At 41.8% G+C, this 19,367-nt stretch overlaps 1 protein-coding gene across 1 annotated transcript; it reads right to left on the bottom strand.

Annotated features, from left to right (window-relative positions):
- Positions 1–969: 969 nt before the first annotated feature.
- LOC143529968 (cyclin-dependent kinase B2-2-like) lies at positions 970–3,433 on the bottom strand. Its single transcript, XM_077025633.1, has 7 exons — positions 3,180–3,433; positions 2,487–2,628; positions 2,222–2,395; positions 2,041–2,134; positions 1,428–1,497; positions 1,203–1,341; positions 970–1,129 (listed from the first exon to the last, which is right to left on the bottom strand). The coding sequence occupies exons 1-7, from the start codon at positions 3,395–3,397 to the stop codon at positions 1,037–1,039; spliced, it is 930 nt and encodes a 309-aa protein (XP_076881748.1). The 5' UTR covers positions 3,398–3,433; the 3' UTR covers positions 970–1,036.
- Positions 3,434–19,367: the final 15,934 nt, after the last annotated feature.

The raw sequence follows: 19,367 nt of genomic DNA, 5'->3' as shown, positions 1-19,367 counted from the left end.
TTTTACTTTTACACACAAATATAAAACTCACTATAACAGTTTAGTTTTTTATATGTTGGAGTTGAGTAAAATGTGTCAAGATCGTCTAAAATTAAAAGTTTAGTAAGATGACATATTTGAAGCAAAAAAAAATTGTGATACTATTCACTTTATTATTACACTTTCTTTGCCGATATTACCAAATATGCAATTGTCACTGCTTCTAATTTTATAACCTAAGGCATGAATTAGAAAAAAAGACATGAAGTAAGCCAAACAAGTTTATTTTTTATTGGTTAATAATTTAATATCATTAACCCTTAATTTTCATCCTTTGGTAAAAAAAAATTTTTTGCCGATAGAAACTCTTGCCGTTGTTAGTTTAATAGCAAAATATGTTAAAACTGACACAACAATATAATTAGAAGCAGTTTGTTTATATTTTCAGCTCTTGTGATTTTTCAAGAGTTTTGATGTGTGTTTTGTATATGATTATCGCAACTTGAAGATTCAAAATCATATAATAATAATAATAATAATAATAATAAGATAATGAGTGGGATTCAATTTTTCTAAGGGTTTATATAACCTAGTTAAGCTACAAAACAAAATCAATAATTACGTTCATGACATATTTCCTTCACCAAATTCTTCACTCACATGTTTACTATATTACCACTTTTTAACAAGATGTTATTAAGCTACTATTAGTGCAGAAACTTTATGCCTTTGTTTTCATATGATGTGTTTGGTAACTTTTAGTATCTTGTACAAAAGATTAGCGTATACAACATCAGCCTCAGCCTCACCAAAAGTCCAGGTTAATAACAGTCAGTACTCGTGCAAATTCGTTTCAAACTCGACTCAGGTTGCTAAAATAAAATAAAATTTGAATTAATTTAAAAATGCAGAATACAACAACCTAAGTAACAAAACACAAATCAATTAGTACTTTTCAAGAATTCTCACCACAATAAAACAAGCAAATTAGAAGTTACATTCAAGATTAGAACAAAAGTACGATTTTGCTCGAGACAAGCAATAAGAACGAGATACTTCATAGTTGATTCTTGTCAAGATCATCAAAGTACGGGTGTTCCATTGCTTTCTTAGCTGAAATCCTTTTTAATGGTTCATACTCAAACATTTTCTGCATAAAAACATATATACTAGTTCAAATAACTTGATAAATTTATAAGCCAATTAAAATTATTATTACTTACCGAAAGAAGATCAAGACCATCTGCATCAAGATTTGGTACCGAAGTTGAAACGGGCTTCGGTTTCCATTGTGGATACTCGTGCCAGTCCTTGAGCTTGCTCACACCGGGCCACATTTCCTCATTGGGAGTACCCAATAACCTGAATGCACAAAAAATAATAATCAAAAACTTATGTTTACATAAATTTTATCAATGAGATATGATTTCCCGTTATTGTTAACCAACCTGAAAATGTGCAGCAACTGTTGCAGCTCGGAATCACCAGCAAAAATGGCAGTTTTCATTACTAGTTCAGCTACAAATTCAAAGAGCAAACCACTTGATCAGGTACAACTAATACTTAGGCATGTAATTGAACCGAACGTTCATTGAACCGTTCGTGATTCCACGAGAAGTTCGTTTATGTGTGTTTATTTAATACACGAATGAGCATGAAAACATGTCTCATTTGTTCATTTATGTTCGTGAATGCTCGTTCAAGTTCGTTCATTTACACTTGTTATGTTAAATTTTTAAGCCCATTGCATTTTTAGTCTAGATTTAACAACTTTTTAAGCCCAATACATTGTTGTTCAGATTTATTTTTTTTTAATTCATTTTAGCTCGGCTATGTTCATTCGTGAACCATTCGTGTTTATATTGTTAATACACAAACATGAACACACATTCATTTTCTTAAACGAATGAACTCGAAACAAGAAACCCATCTTTTGTTCGGTTAAAGTGAAACGAATGAACACAAGCATGCTCTGTTCATGTTAGTTCGCTCATCTACAGGCCTGCTAATATTATCAACAATCTCTATGTAGTCAAACCAAGAAGATGAAGACACACGTACCGAATATGCAACCGACAGACCACATATCAACTGCAGTTGAATAATGGGTGGACCCCAAAAGGACCTCGGGAGCCCGGTACCAAAGGGTCAAAATCTGCAGTGGTTGAATTTACAATAAACTGTCAACTAACAAGATATGAAAGCTATATGATCTATAATACAGAACTTTACACATTTATACCTCATGAGTATACTTCGGGACCGGTACTTTATAAGCTCGAGATAGTCCAAGATCGGCTATTTTAAGCGTCAATGTCTTTCGGTCCATTAAAAGATTATGCGGTTTAAGATCCCTGTGCAGTATACCATGAGAATGACAGAAAGCAACACCTTGACAAAGCTGGTACATCAAGCTCTGGATCAAATACCAAAAACAGATATTACTAAACTATATAACAGGTGTATATTAATTGCAGAAAGAAGAGAAAATTTGTTAATAATTGTACCTTGACGACTTTGGGTGGAATGTTTTCACCGGTTTGACGGTAAGATCGGATAAATTTCTTCAAATCGGTTTCCATATACTCAAACACCAGGTACAACATAGTATTTCCATTCTTGTTGATTCCTTGTTTCACATCCATCAGCCTGTTTGATGTTGTTATTATCAGTCAATCCAAAATTAGTAATCATCATTTCAATTAAACCCTAAATCTGGCCTCATCAATTTAAACAAAAACATGAAATCACTAGTTTAAAATTTAAAACCTAAATTAATCCACAATTAATCATTATCATTTCAACTAAGCATGATTAAGATTAACACATTTAAACCCTAAATCTGTCTTCACATTCATCAGCATGTTTAATGTCATTATTATCAGTAAAATCCACAATTAGTCATCATTATTTCAATTAAACATGATTAACACAGTTTTAAACCCTAAATATGTAATCAATTTACAAACTGATTACAACATTACAAAGAAACAATCAGTATATTTACAAATTGAAGCATAAATTATTGCAAAATAGAAGCATAAACCCTAGATCTCTCATCTTCAATTTGATTACAACGAATTAATCTGTATATTAACAAATTGAAGCATAAATCTATCAATAATGATTCAAATTAACATGTAAGGATTCATGAAACCCTAGGAAGAAATGAGTATAAAAACACGAGATCGAATACATACTTAACGACATGAGGATCACGGGAGAGCATTCGTAAGATGGAGATCTCTCGAAGCGTTGTAGGAGGAACGCCTTCTTCGTCTTCGTGAAGTTTGGTTTTCTTAAGAGCGACGATTTTGCCGGTGGCGCGATCTCTGGCTTTGTAGACTTTGCCGTAGGTGCCTTCGCCGACCTTCTCGAGCTTCTCGAAACACTCCATTGCTGTTTTGGTGGACTCCATTTGTGCGAAATCAGTTATTAGGGTTTGGAAATGAAGATGAAGAGGGAATGGGTGGGTTTTATAAGGAGGAGGATTAACGGTAAGTTTTTCGAATTTTGAATTTGTGACGTTGGCAAATAATAAAGTTTGTAATTTGTGAATGTTATTTTAATATTTTTCAGTGGATCGATCTATTAAATTAAAATAATAAAACTTTAAGATGCAATTTCCCATAACTTCAAAATTACCATAGGTAAATGAACAATGGAATCTGACATCGGAGATTTTGAGGATATGTGTGATGTTCGGTTAATTTGTACAATGTTCGTGTGTTTATTTTACTTGTTTTAGTTGTTTATTTCATAAACATTGATACTTCATATGTGTTTGTTATATTTTAGGTCACATATGATTAAAGCAGTTAATATGGACATGTACGAGCACAGAATGAGGACCCGGGATGATGTGTGATAGCGTATGATCAAAACCTGAGGATTTGGTTAAAAGTTGATTTCAGAGTATTATATGCTGGAAACAGAGTATGATGTGCTTAACATAAGAGGAGCGTACCATTTGCTTATTTAGAGTATCATACATTATAAGTTTTTAAAGTATTGTTTGCTTATTTAGAGTATCATACTCTAAAGTTAGAGTATCATTTGCTAAGCCAAAGTACCATTTGCTGAAATTAGAGTAACATACCAAATAAAACCAAGGGATTCGCAAATTTAAAACCCTATATAAGGAAAAGGTTAGGGTTTGAGAAAAGAGATCACTGGAAGCAGTTACCAGACCATTTCGAGAGCAACAAAGGAGAAAACCATCAATTCCAATCATCTCTACTTCACTTATGTGATCTATAACATCAAGATTAAAGACCGAGAGATGATGAATCGCGGCTAATCCTTTCGAGTCATACCCGGGATGTAAAGTTTGTAGTTTTTCAGTATTTTCCTCATGTACTAGAACAACTAATTGTAATTATCGTTTGTTAATCTATGAGTATTGATGTTTAGTATTTCCGTGCATTCGGTCGGTTTAGGTTTTTATCGATCAGAACGATTAGTTTGTCGGTTGCTATAATAATTGCTCGTAGGGTTGTGTTGGCTAGTTAATTACAAGAAACCATACAATTGCCCTTAATTGAGTCACACTGGCAGGGACCGTTTGATAACCAGTGCCGTGTGTTAGCGATTGTTGATGCCTACGGTGTAGCTCGTTAAACAATCTTTAGTTGACTTAGGATAATTAATCTGTTAGGTTGCATGAGAATACTGTTAATTGCTTATTCGAATTCCCTGGTGTGATTTGCTTTGCTTATTGATTGAATCTTCGCTTAATTACTTGTTTACTGTTAAACCAAATCAATTGCTAGTGTGATCAGCACTGTTGACAGTTTACTTCATAATGTTAGAAATCGGTTTCACATTACACTGGCCACATACTTCTCGTGGTTCGACACCCTACTTACCCTGACTAGTTTAAGGTGATTAGGACACTGATTATTATCGTTTTTGACTAGATAGCGACAATCTAGCATCAATGTGATATGTGATTTATATCCTATTCTATAATGATTAATAAATCGATTAATAAGTCGTTTCAAACATCCATGGATTCGTTTTTTGATTACTGGCTTCATATAATTTAGAAAAAGATTATTATTAGTATTATTATTGTTGTTAATTAAAAAGAATCAAGGGATCGATATCAGGTGAAATGCACTCATGGGCGGATCCACCATGTAAATGGGTGGTTCCCAGGAATCACCTAAGTTTCGAAATAATAGTGTGTTGGTATATAGAAAATAATAGATGAATCACCTTATAAATTAGATGAACCATCCTAATTTTAATATAAGTTGTTGATCTGGTGGGTAAACCTTTAAGTCGGTTAATTGAAGGTCAAAGGTTCAAATCTATTTTACGCTATTTGTTTTTCTATGCATCTTTTTAGACTTCAAATCTGTTTTACACCAATTTTTTTCTCTTTGCAACTTTTTAGGATTGCATAAACCAAAATTCTTAAACCATGATACAATTATAAACGCTGTTCTCTGCCTCGCTCCCCTCTCTACCATGATCATGCAGGCGCCACGCCTCTTTCCTTTGGTAGTCTAGGCATCTGGCCGAACGATCGTATTTATATTAATAACAATTTCAATAGATGAAGACTCGTAGGGAACAACTATAAGTATTTTTTTAACTCGTGAAGGCAGTTGTATTTATATTATGTGTTTTTTAATTTCAAATGATGGTGTCTTTTTTATTATTTTATCGTATTTTTATTATGTAATGAACCGACCCGAATCATCGAACCGACCCGAAATATTTATATCTGATTCCATGAAATTTAAGCATCTAAAAGTAGTGCACAACTTGAAAAAAAAATCCTGGATCCGCCACTGAATGCACTGAGCTTCAACAATGTAAAAGTTTTCTTGGCTCGGTCACATCTCGGACAGAGTCGAAACATGGACTTAATGGGAGGATGACTCAAGAGGCTTTACGATTCGTGCATTGAAGAAGGGAACCGAAAATAATATGTTTGTTTATTTAGGGTACAGTCATGAATGGGCAAACTAGATACAATTGAAGGTCAAGTTCTTTTGTTAAAGAGTGATTTTCAGAAAACACCTACATTAGAAGGCTTGTCAAACAGGAATTAAATACCATCAATCCAATATACGCTTTTTGTGGGCGAACAACGGGAACGGTGGATAACCTTCTAGTGAGTTACATCTTTTCATTGGGTATGTGCTAATAAGATAAATAGTTGGCGCAACATCAAGAAAGCGATACAATCAGTTTTCATGACCACAAGTTGGTTTTTGTGACAAGCGAAAAATGATAAAAAAAAATTTCAACCACATTAAAGGCATCAAGATGTTTGGTTTCCTTTGAGGTAACATAGAGCAAAACTTCCTTAATTGACTTAGAGATATTGGTGTAATCTCAACCTTCATAGTTTGCTTTAACTCGTTAAGTTGTAAGACTTTTTGGTTATTGGTTTCTCGCTTCTTTCTAAAGTTGTTTTAATAAAATTTCATCATTTTCAGGAGAAAAGCTAAATGCATCTAGTTTTCAATTGTCAACTATTAACTTCTCTCTTTCGTTGTAAAAAATGACATGTTTAGAAGATATGATTTGATAAAGCAATATCTTTGTAATTCTCTATTACAATAACCAACCAGCTACTTTATGTACAACATGTATAAAAACAACTTATTCTTTTTATTAACTAATCACCAATCACCTCAAGTGTGTATTTAAAGAAAATCACCAAAAACAAACTTGTCGACTAAAAAAAGTTACTGAAGAAACACTAACCGGACCCCGGGCAGATTACGGGTAACCTGGGGGTTAGATAGATGTTTCCCACGGGGGGTTAGACCTGGTAAAGATGGTTCTTCTGATAACCTGCAAAACAGACACCGTGAGCTTGTCACTGAGAAGGGGGGGTTCCTCCTTGTGACCACCCTCCGGCGTGAGAATCAGACTAGATTGCTCTTTAAATATAAATGTATATTAAGAGATTGCTAGAGCAGATATCAGGTATAATATGATAAGATATGATGTGATGTGTTAAGATAAGATGATCATACCATTTGGGGTATTTATAGCCGAATGTAGGTTTCCAAGAAGGTATGGCCGGCTGCAACAGTATTCCTGTTCCACCAACAGTGGCCTACGCACGTGCCCTGCTGGTAGTTGGTGGGTAGGCAGCGGCTGATAGTGACCAGGCCTGCTGTGTACTATTCCTTTTTCACCAACTGCCGGCTATGCACGTGGTATGACAGGAGTTGGTGAGTAGGCAGCGGCTAATAGTGACATACAGTACAGGAGCATGCTGCTCGCCATACTGTTGTCAATAAGCTGTCGTATCTTTAGTCAAATCTTTTGCCCATACCTCGTCAGGTACAGTACAGAAGATCTTCCGTATCGTACGGACTGGCTTATTTGGGCGGGAGTATTCCCCCTCCCGCCCTTGTGCGGGATTGTTCCCGGCTTTGCTCATTCCTTCAGGTGACACTGAGTGATATGAGAGCTAAGTGCCTTGTGCGTGTAGCCTTGCTGCGCGGGTGGCCTTCCCTGATGGCTTGTATCCGAAGCTGCGGGAACAGGCGGAGTCCTTCACCATTGGGAGGCATTTCCTGCGGGAACAGCTTGCGTACTGCGCGTAAGGACGTCACGTCTCTGAGCATGGTGGGTCCTGCGGATCCAGTTGGTTTCTGCGCAGACGTCCCTCTTCAAGGTGAGTCTTGCGGGTCCAACTGGGCTCTGCTGGGACCTACCTCTTCAAGTCCCCCCAGTCCAATGTTCTTCTCATGAGTGTTTAATAAAGTGAGGTGAACTTTTGGACTTTAAGCAAAGGGTTTTGAAAAAGGTTTTTTTTTTAAAGGTTTTCCATGGGGATTCTTCCCGCAGAAGTCCTTGTCACTTGCAGAAATTCCCGACTTTCCTGCCTGGTCTTTGGGTATGATGCGTGTAGGTTTGTAACCTCCTCGCAAGTCAGGAGCGTTGAGTCCCACTTGTGTGGATTCTCCCTGAGGTTTTGGTAGTTTTGAACATAGTGATCAATTATGTTAAAACCAACAATTCCCGCCTGGAGCCTCAAACGATGTAGTTCTCGACGTTCCCGCTATGCGGGGATGTTATTTCCGTTTCCGCAAGCATTGCCCAGAAGATCCTTCTTGGTTTCAATTCCCAGCGGAGCGCTAGGTATGTGAAGGGTTTTGCCTTAACACTGTACCCGCGCTCGTCTTACGGTTACTTTACTTCCAAGGTATTCCTGGCGTCAATTCCCTGCGGGTGCTAGGTATGTGAAGGGTTTTGCCTTAACACTGTACCCGCACCCGTCTTATAGTTACTTGGTTGCCAAGTTATTCTTGGCTTCAATTCTCTGGGGGTGCTAGGTATGTGAAGGGTTTTGCCTTAACACTGTACCCGCATCTGTCTTACGGTTACTTGGTTGCCAAGTTATTCTTGGCTTCAATTCCCTGCGGGTGCTAGGTATGTGAAGGGTTTTGCCTTAACACTGTACCCGCAACCGTCTTACGGTTGGTTGCCAAGTTATTCTTGGCTTCAATTCCCTGCGGGTGCTAGGTATGTGAAGGGTTTTGCCTTAACACTGTACCCGCATCCGTCTTACGGTTACTTGGTTGCCAAGGTAAGGGGTATTTTCCCGCTTACTTTTGAATCTTTTTGAATTTTTTTGAAATTCGAAGAGTTGGTGAGGATAAGAACAGTCCAAACCTCTAAAACGTCGTGCGACGGTTTCTTCTGACTGTGTCAGGACGTGCAGGAAGTTATGGTGACGTGACAGTACATGGTCATTCCAGACGCTATTTCAGGCGCGTGGGCGCGATTTTTCGGGCGCGTGGCCGCGAAATTAATGGTACGCGTCCTGTCAACAGCTGTTGCCAGCTTGCTTTTTGCCACGTGTCATAGTTTCATTGCACATTCGATTTCTCTCTCCTCCACATTAAATTCATCGCATTAATTGCGATTAGTATATAAAGGGGGAGAGGGTTCTTTGTAATCCACACTTTCACTCTTCTCTTCATCTTAAGAACGATTTCCGGCGAATACTCATCTTTCAGTCGAGCATTCTCTTGAAATCGTTTTCTTATTTCTTTTTGCAAGATGTCGTCTCGTGATCTCGAATCTACAGCCGATGACAAGAGTACTGCTGGCGAGTGCCAGTGTGCTCTGCCTGGCGATCTGTATCAGTACATCGTCAGGAAGTTCATGCTCGAGTCTCTCGAGCCTGAGTTTCCTGAACCCCACCAGACTGTGTATGATGCCCCCAGAGGCAAGATCGGGGTTTATGCTGCATTCTTTGTTTATGGGAATCTTAGGTTCCAATTGACAAAGTTTGTTTTCCGTGTCCTTGAGAGGCACGGTGTGCACCTGACCGAGGTGCACCCGATGGCGATTGCCAAGATTCGGCACTTCGAGTGGGTGTGCCGGATTCTGGGCATTGAGCCCTATGTTGACCGCCTGATGACCTTCTACACTTGGAGGTGCATCCAGGGGTGGTATACGTTGATAACCCGGATAAAGGGTTTGAAGATTTGCGCAACCGAGCGCAGTCTTCGCGCGTGGAAGCGGGAGTTCTTCTACATCTCCACTCGCGCCATCCCCCTTGCCATGAAATTCAAGAACGGGCAAGCCCTTCCTAGCCTTCACGCCTCCAACTACGAGGAGGCGGAATGGTTTTCGAAGATATCCCGAGTCCAATCTCCGGTTTACCGGTTTGCGGAGTCCGGGATGGTGATGCTGGGGATGAGCCGGGTGTGGAAGGAGGCGGATGCGCATAAGATCCCAATCGTCCTCGAATACGGTTCGAACTCTGTTCCTTACGGTATGCTTTGTTTCTTTTTGTTGATTTAGAATCCCTTCTAACTTTTTCCCTGTTTATTTCAGAGGGGAACGACTTGCAGTCGCTCCTGAACCCGCGGGAGGCTGACGGTCCCGCTCGGATGGGTACTCGCGCTCTAGACGAGAACGAGTTGCCCATCCTAGAACAAACGGCGGATCGGTTCGTGGAGGTCTATCCGCTAGGCCACGAGATCCTTAGCGCCAGGCGGACAGGTAAGGCGCTATTCGACCCTCGACCCCTCAATGTTGAAACCTCTGCTGGAATTCCTTTAATCGTATGTTCTGATGAGGAATTCGCAGATGGTCCTCCGTTGGTGCGGAAGAAGAAGGCTGCCGGCGGGAAGGGGAAGGAGAAGGTGGCCTCCACTGCCGATCCAGCGCCTCGGTCTGATTCGGAGACCGAGAGCGAAGAGGTGGCGGGGAATCCCGATGGTGATAAGACCACCGCTCCGGAGGTTGCGACTGTCACCTCCGGAGAGCCCAAGAAGACGACGGTGACCGGCGCAAAGAGGCCGGCTCCATCGGGTTCGTCCCCGCCTCTCCGTACCTTTAGGCTCAAGAAAACCCGTAAGTACAAACTTCCTTTATCTTTAGCTTTATAGTTTAATGTCGTTTAACACTTATCTTCTTTACGCAGGCGTGGATGTTGAAGCATTCCAGGGTGGAGCGCAGAGGAGTACTTCTCCGCCAATGATGGTAGGCTTGGTCAGCCTACCTGAGGCGTCGACCCAGGCGCCTGCGCCTGCTTCCGCTGGTTCAGTTGCTCACTCCTTTGAGCCGACTGTTCCAGCTGAGATGACGTCACCGCCGGCTGTGAGTGCTATTTTTACAGCATCTTTCACCGAGCCGGCGGTTACTTTTGCTGCGGATTCCGCGGCGGCGACCGCGGCGGCTGCTACCATGCCCCCGTCATCGGCAACGACGGCCGATCCATCAGGTACGCATGGGGCTTCTCGCCAATCTCTGCCACCTTCCCATCTGCCTGACCTCTTGGATGGATTTCCCTTGGGTTCAGGTGATGGGTTCGGCGGCTATCGGCCTGTTATTGACCCTACAGGTGCGTAGGGTTCTTTTGGCCCATTATATATATATATATATATATATTTATCATCTTTTCCTAACTGCTTTATGTTTTTTGCAGTGTCGGATTCCAATGAAGTGTATGTTCCACGATGGAACATTCGCCGAGGAACAACCCTTCGCACCCCTGTGGAGTGCGTGGAATGGGCTCGTCACGCTGCTCCCAGTGGTGCGTTGGGGGAAGCCATGGCTAGCTACCAGGAGGGTAGGCTAACCAATGAGCTTCGGGTTCTCCTGGCCCGGATGCAGCCGCGCGTCGAGCTGCTTTGTCGTGAAAACGACAAGTTAAAAGCAGCTCGCCTTAAAGAAGTGGCTCAGGCGCGGGCTGTCCGGGATGAGAACCAAAGGCTTTCCGCAGTGGCTGCGGAAAAGGAGAAGGCTTTCAAGGCCCTCGAGGTTGAAGTTCAGGCTCGACTCGAGGCCCGTTCCAAGGCTGCCCAAGCTGTTAATGAACAGCTTCGGCTGGCTAAGGAAACTGCAAGGAACGCAACCGAGAGGGCCACCAAGGCTGAAGCTGTTGCTGAGCCTCTACGCGTGGAGAATGAAGAGCTTAAAGCCAAATTAGAGGCTCTCCAGCAGGCTCATGATGCCTTGGCGATGGAAGATGCCAAAAAGCTCCAGGAGATCTTGGACCAGAGGGGGGTGCTTGACCATACTGAGCGGAAGCTAAAGGGCGTCGAAGAGGCTGCGGCTAAAGAAGTGTTGCTTGCCAACCTTAACAAGAGTGAAGCCGAACGCGCCCGTAACGAAGCTCAAGCTGCCCTCCAAGAAGCTCTGGTTGCCAAGGAATGGCTTCTTCGAGAAGCGTTGTCTCAGGTATGTTTAGCTTCATGTCTTCACGCTTTTCTTTGTAAATAGAAAAGGTTTTGACACTTGTATATTTTCTTGTAGGTTGTGCATCGGGTCTTCTCAGAGACCTCTTATGATGATGCTATGAGCGCAGCCCTCAACGCTTCTCACGAGGATGGGGAAAAGGCCGGCTTCCTGCTTGGTCTAGGGTTCGTTGAGAAAGGCATCCCGCCTTCCAACTTCCCTTTGTACAATGTTGATACTGAAGCTGTTTACGACCAAGCAGTGAATCAGTACGCCGCCTTCCCGCATCCGGTGGTGGAGAAGGTGAATCAAGTTGCTGCTACTGATGATGGGTTAGCTATCCTTAAAGCTTTCCTTGAACTGCCACGATCTACTGATGGTGCTGGTCCAAGTGGAAGTGGCCCTGAAGCTTGATCCTAAAGATCCCTTCCCACTGCTAGGATAGATTTATCTTGTATAGATTTATTTTCTTGTCGGCGGGTAGTTACCCGGCCATTCTTGTAATGAATCATTGTGAAATATAAATCTTTTTGCGGGTAAGACTGCTACTTTCATTGGATTCCTTGCTTTGTAAACGTTATATGACTTGCATACTTTAGTTTAAATTAGCAATTTTCCAAGTGTTTAGAATAAGTTAACCTTTGAACGTGGTAGATAATAGGTTGAAGTTTTGCTTCCTCTTTCGTGATTGTGCGGGTAGGACCGTCACTTGCACTTAGTAGGATGGCTAAACTTTACCTATATCTGACCTGCGTGTAGGTTTTCCTCATCCTTAATGAAATTTCCAAGTATTTAGGATAAGTTAACCTTTGAACGTGGTAGATAATAGGTTGAAGTTTTGCTTCCTCTTTCGTGATTGTGCGGGTAGGACCGTCACTTGCACTTAGTAGGATGGCTAAACTTTACCTATATCTGACCTGCGTGTAGGTTTTCCTCATCCTTTAGTTAGAAATTCTTTTTTAAGTTAACCGTTCGACGCGCGGTTGTCAATAGGTTAGTGTTCAGTTTCCTCTCATGATTCATGCGGATAGACCGGCACTTTCATTTAGTAGGATGACTGCACTTTTCTCCTTCAACTGACCTGCGTGAAGGTTTGCCGTTTTTTGGGTTTATGCGGGTTTTGCCGCCTTCCCCACGCAACGACTTTCACTTATGTATGCGGTGAAAACCGGCATCAGTGTTGATAGTTCATAAAGTATAAATGTAAAATCATCAGCGTCGATGTTCTAAGGAGAATCATTTCCATTAGAAGTGGCTCTTGGCCTTTTCTTTACAAATTTGGAATTGATTTATATGCAAACTGTGTAATTGAGCTCCCTTCCATGTTGTTGGGATGGGAGTGCCATCGAGCCGATACGCACCTGGTTCGGGATCTCGTTCTTTACGCAGCATGTAGTCTCCACATTGAAGCTGGAATTTTTATTCGTGTTTTCCCCTGCTGGGGTTCTACACGCATCAGCCTGCTCAGCGTTCATTGCGCCACGAGGTGTGCGAGCGTCCCATCTCTGACAAATGCTTCGACCATGTCTTTTACGTCTATGCATTCTTCAGTGTTGTGGCCTTTTGTCATGTGAAAGTCACAGTATTTGCTCTGATCGGCATTGTGACGATGTCGGATTATTGGAGGCTTTGGCCATGGGAGCTCCTCAGTGGCGAATATCTCGGTGACGCTTTTTGTGAGCGGCGTCCATCTGGAGTTCTGGTTTGACTGTACATTATCCCTTCCGCCTAACCGATGTTGCAAGCCGGATGAGGTGTCAAAGTTTACCCTTGACTGCCAAATGCCTAGCTTCCGCTTTTTGTTTAATCGGGCGGTAAGGACGTTGTCTTCTCTTGTTTTCTGGGTGTAGAGGTTTGTGCTCTGTGGGAGATCTCTACCCAGTTGCTTCTCCGTTTCCGCAAAGCGTTTAGCTGCTGTCATGATGGCATCCCATGTGGATGGCATGCCATCTTTACCTGTTAAGGTGCGGATGAGCTATGGGTCGTTCGCGCCCTGAATAAAAGCAGCGCGAACAAGATCTTCGCTAATGTTACCCAGACTTAGCTTCTTCGAGTTGAAGCGAGTGATGAAGTCTAGCAAGGATTCATCTTCCTCTCGAATGCATTTGAGGATTGTCTATTGCTCCTCGGTATACTTTCTTTGCTGGCTGAAGTGTTGGCTAAACTTCTGTTGGAAGTCTGCCCAGTCGTAGATGTGGTTGACCGGTAGACGATCGAACCACGCTCTAGCAGCCCCAACCAGCGTCATTTGGAACATGTAACACCACGTAGGTTCCGTCCAACTACTGACGGTTGCCCCCGCTTTGAATCTGTTCAAATGATCATCTGGGTCAGATATACCATCATATGTGCCTATGCTGGACATTTGTTTGGCACTTTTTGGGGCAATTGCTTCCGCAATGTCCCTTGCAAATTTGGACGTTCCCGCATTTGCAACGTTTGGTCTGAATGTTTTGGAGAAGTCACGTGGACTTCCACCTGTGTTTTTTGGTTTGAAGGCTTCTCCAAAATGCCTTCTCGGTTGGGAGTCCGTTTCCTTACGCTTCCCTTTTGCCCTATGGCGAGGGTTCGCGTCGGAGTCGGATTCCTCCGAGTTACATCTTTTCATTGGGTATGTGCTAATAAGATAAATAGTTGGCGCAACATCAAGAAAGCGATACAATCAGTTTTCATGACCACAAGTTGGTTTTTGTGACAAGCGAAAAATGATAAAAAAAAATTTCAACCACATTAAAGGCATCAAGATGTTTGGTTTCCTTTGAGGTAACATAGAGCAAAACTTCCTTAATTGACTTAGAGATATTGGTGTAATCTCAACCTTCATAGTTTGCTTTAACTCGTTAAGTTGTAAGACTTTTTGGTTATTGGTTTCTCGCTTCTTTCTAAAGTTGTTTTAATAAAATTTCATCATTTTCAGGAGAAAAGCTAAATGCATCTAGTTTTCAATTGTCAACTATTAACTTCTCTCTTTCGTTGTAAAAAATGACATGTTTAGAAGATATGATTTGATAAAGCAATATCTTTGTAATTCTCTATTACAATAACCAACCAGCTACTTTATGTACAACATGTATAAAAACAACTTATTCTTTTTATTAACTAATCACCAATCACCTCAAGTGTGTATTTAAAGAAAATCACCAAAAACAAACTTGTCGACTAAAAAAAGTTACTGAAGAAACACTAACCGGACCCCGGGCAGATTACGGGTAACCTGGGGGTTAGATAGATGTTTCCCACGGGGGGTTAGACCTGGTAAAGATGGTTCTTCTGATAACCTGCAAAACAGACACCGTGAGCTTGTCACTGAGAAGGGGGGGTTCCTCCTTGTGACCACCCTCCGGCGTGAGAATCAGACTAGATTGCTCTTTAAATATAAATGTATATTAAGAGATTGCTAGAGCAGATATCAGGTATAATATGATAAGATATGATGTGATGTGTTAAGATAAGATGATCATACCATTTGGGGTATTTATAGCCGAAGGTAGGTTTCCAAGAAGGTATGGCCGGCTGCAACAGTATTCCTGTTCCACCAACAGTGGCCTACGCACGTGCCCTGCTGGTAGTTGGTGGGTAGGCAGCGGCTGATAGTGACCAGGCCTGCTGTGTACTATTCCTTTTTCACCAACTGCCGGCTATGCACGTGGTATGACAGGAGTTGGTGAGTAGGCAGCGGCTAATAGTGACATACAGTACAGGAGCATGCTGCTCGCCATACTGTTGTCAATAAGCTGTCGTATCTTTAGTCAGATCTTTTGCCCATACCTCGTCAGGTACAGTACAGAAGATCTTCCGTATCGTACGGACTGGCTTATTTGGGCGGGAGTATTCCCCCTCCCGCCCTTGTGCGGGATTGTTCCCGGCTTTGCTCATTCCTTCAGGTGACACTGAGTGATATGAGAGCTAAGTGCCTTGTGCGTGTAGCCTTGCTGCGCGGGTGGCCTTCCCTGATGGCTTGTATCCGAAGCTACGGGAACAGGCGGAGTCCTTCACCATTGGGAGGCATTTCCTGCGGGAACAGCTTGCGTACTGCGCGTAAGGACGTCACGTCTCTGAGCATGGTGGGTCCTGCGGATCCAGTTGGTTTCTGCGCAGACGTCCCTCTTCAAGGTGAGTCTTGCGGGTCCAACTGGGCTCTGCTGGGACCTACCTCTTCAGTTACCATTATACTTTGACTTTTTTAATTCCTAACAACGTCCATTGATTAAATTTGTAAATTTATATATCTAGCAACATTACGTAAAAATCGCATAGTTTTGCACTTACAGTAGAAACTCTATAAAATAATACACTTGGGACCACCAAAATTTATTAATTAAAAGAGTTATTAATTAATCAATAAATTAATAATTATTAATTTATATATTTTATTATTTATATATTTTATTAATTTATAGTAGAATACTTAGTTTACAAACACCTTTCAAGTTTCCACTTAATTATTGTATACAATGCATGTATATCAAATGAACGGCCCAATTTGAAAGAAACCTTCAATCTCCCACCTTATTATGCTTCTTGTGTTCAATGTATCACTTTATGGACATTAAAAATATTTTCTATATAAATACAAGATCAAAATAGGTTAACACAAACAAATCATACACACAACATGGCTTCCCATCTTAAATGTGTGAAAAAAAACAACAATGACAGAAGAGATTCGAAGAGCATTATGCAAGCACAACAAGGATAATCCAAGTCTCACTCAAAAGCAATTGCAAGAATGGGTTCATAGTAACTATGGTTTGTAGGTGAGTCAAGCGACAATATCGAATACAGTTAAGCAGTCTTTAGAGTATCTCTCACTTGCTCCCGAAAGAGGCGATGTTAAGCGAGACAAACCGGCAAAATTTCTTGACCTAGAAAAATCTCTCTATGAATGGATTCTTCAATATCAAGTACATATGAATATGACAGGTGAACTAATCATCGAGAAGGCGAAAAAGTTCATGAAAGATATGTATCCAGTGGATACTCCATACTTTACTTTTTCTATTGGTTGGCTTGGAAAGTTCAAAGCAAGATATGGAATATGTTATATATAAGGAATTATTAGTTTATATTTTATACGGGGTCTAAAGAAATTATCAAAAATGTATTATCTTATAATTTTAGCGAATTATTAATTTAGCACCCTATCCCCGAGTCAGGACCGGCAAAAAATATTATCTTAAAAAGTTTATTAAATAATCGAGTATTAATTTATCGAGTTTCTACTGTACATGATGCATTGGCATGCGGCGCTACTTATTTACCAGCGCACACATTTTTTTCAACTTGTAATAGAACTATAGAACTCTAAAACTGTTTAAAGAAAATTCCTAAACATACTATAGAACTTTGTAATATGAAGAAACGTGTATCGACTTACTTGTATTCGATCTACGTTCCTCGGGTATGAGTGTGCTATATCACCGATGGTTTTCCGAGATACGAGTTCTTCCACCTACAAAACGAACAGCACCGTGAGCTTACCCCTCAGAAAGGGACAGAGGGGTCCTCTTTGGGGTAACCCTCCGGTGTGAGAATAAGATATTGCAGGAGAAGATAAGAATGTGAAAATGAGTAAAGGATTCAGAATCTATTTCTTGCTTGACCCCAACTGTGGAGGTGGTGTGGTATTTATAGTATTAGGGTTTCCAATGATTGGGCTCAGACCCAATTAGGGCCTTTTTGGCCTCCTCCTATTGCTTCGCGCCACGTGTACTTAGGACACCTGGTGCTTTTTCATTGATTATTCTCTGACCAAGGTATTTTACCTGACCCATATGCCATCACGTGGTGGCACATGGGTTTTGCTGAGTTGTCCACCCTTCATTGGCAGCTGTCAACATCAGCACATTTTTTATTCCTTAAAAGATACCTTCTGGAAGGTTGTCTGATGAGTACAATCATGGTTGTCCTTATCCTGATTTGGATTAGACTATTGTCTCATTTGTTGTGTTGTCATTTATGCGCCTATCCCGGGGATGCGCAAGGTCTTCTCTTTATTCTCACGCGCAGATGTTTCATGCGCAGATGTGATATGCGTGAGCATGTGATATGCGTAAGCATATGTGATATGCGTGAGAATATGTGATATGCGTGAGCATATGTGATATGCGCCATGCGCATAGGTTTTGGCTTTGTGTCTTCATGACATCCTGATTTCAAGCCTCTTGTCTATATCTTGTGGGTTGACCCGCCCTGCTCGATGTTAAGGCGGGTGCATACCCCTTCAAGCCCCCCCAGTCTATTGTGTGTCTTGTCTCGCGCGAGCGAGGTAAGATAGATATTAGACTTGATAGTTTGCTCTTTTAACAGGGTTTGTCTTTTCTTTTTCATTTCTCATATGTGCGTTGCGCGAAATTCAATCCCTTTGGTTAAAACGAATCGTCAATGCACGTGGTTAGTTGATGCTGACATGCATCAGAGATGGAGACGTTATGTGTCAGACCTTTCGCGTGCTCGAGGTGCTACAGTTGTCTTTCACGTATCCTCATACAGTGTCAGGAACACGTGTCGCGCTTATGTTGGCCTACGCCTGCGCGTGGGGGCGCGTGAGCGTAGATCTGATTATTACTTGTTTCTCTTTCTCTCCCCTGGGCCTATAAAACCAAACCTTTTGAACGGTTTTTTCTTCATCTCCATTGTCATTTTCAGAGCTTTTGCTTCTTCAATTTACATTCCGATTAAGAGCCATTATCTTTGCTTCCAGATTTCCGTGCTTAAAGTAACCATATTGTTCGATTCGCAATTGTATGTCTGATAACCCAGACACCACAATTTCCCCTAGTAAAGGCCGTGTAAAATAAGTGGTTATGTCTACTTTGAAGAAGACCGGCAAGGGCAAACGGGTTGCCGAGGCCTCGTCGGAGGAGGGAGGGAAGAACAAGGCGGTGAAGAGATGGGATGAGATTCCCTGCAAGTTGAAACAATCTGACTTTGATAATCTCGTCGCCTCTCAGGGTTTTCTCCCTGAGTATGGCTTCTGCTCCCGGCGACCGGGCAAACGGCGGCGGATCCTCCCGCCGGCTATATCTCTTTATATTCTCATTTTTTTCACCCACTGTAATCTTCGTCTTCCAATGACGAGGTTTATAGGTGCGCTCCTCCAGTTTTACGGGATTCATATATCTCAGGTTCATCCCTGTGGACTAGTGCGCATGACTCATTTTGAGTTCATGTGCAAAGCTCAGCGCGAGGAGCCCACCCCTCAGCGCTTTCAATATTTTTATAAGCCGAAAATCCAAGATTCTTGGTTCTCATTCACACCGCGCAGTCAGAAGGTTAAGTGCTGCACTGTTTCCTTCAAAAGCCTTCATGACTGGGCTGAAAAATTCTTTTATATCAAGGCTGGTGTGATTCCCATCCGCATGACTATGCGCGCGATTACTTCCGCGCCCGCGGATGATGACGTTCTTAAGAATCCATCTGGCGCGTGGGTTAAGAAGTTATCTGCTGAACCATCCCCCGCCAGGAAAATTTGCGAGGAAGCGTTGGTGGGGGTTGGCATGAGCAGGAGGTGGATTGACAGCGGGACTGAGCCTGTCATCCATGTTGATGGCTCAGGTGGGTTGTTTGTTCATTGCATTAATTTTGCGCGAGTATAATTCGTTTTGCTGATATCACTTGTCTTGTTTTATGCAGAAAGCAAGGAATACATCCACGCCGCCTATGACGAGCATACGGAAGGTGGCTCTGTCGCGCTGAGCGCTGGGGAAGTTGCT

The sequence above is a fragment of the Bidens hawaiensis genome, unplaced genomic scaffold (genome assembly GCF_021521415.1).
Source record: "Bidens hawaiensis isolate Kalapana, Puna unplaced genomic scaffold, B.hawaiensis_p1.1 tig00008796_1, whole genome shotgun sequence".
Classification (NCBI taxonomy): Eukaryota; Viridiplantae; Streptophyta; class Magnoliopsida; order Asterales; family Asteraceae; genus Bidens; species Bidens hawaiensis.
The sequence above is the reverse complement of the archived record's forward strand: the minus strand, read 5'-3'. Positions and strand labels throughout refer to the sequence as shown.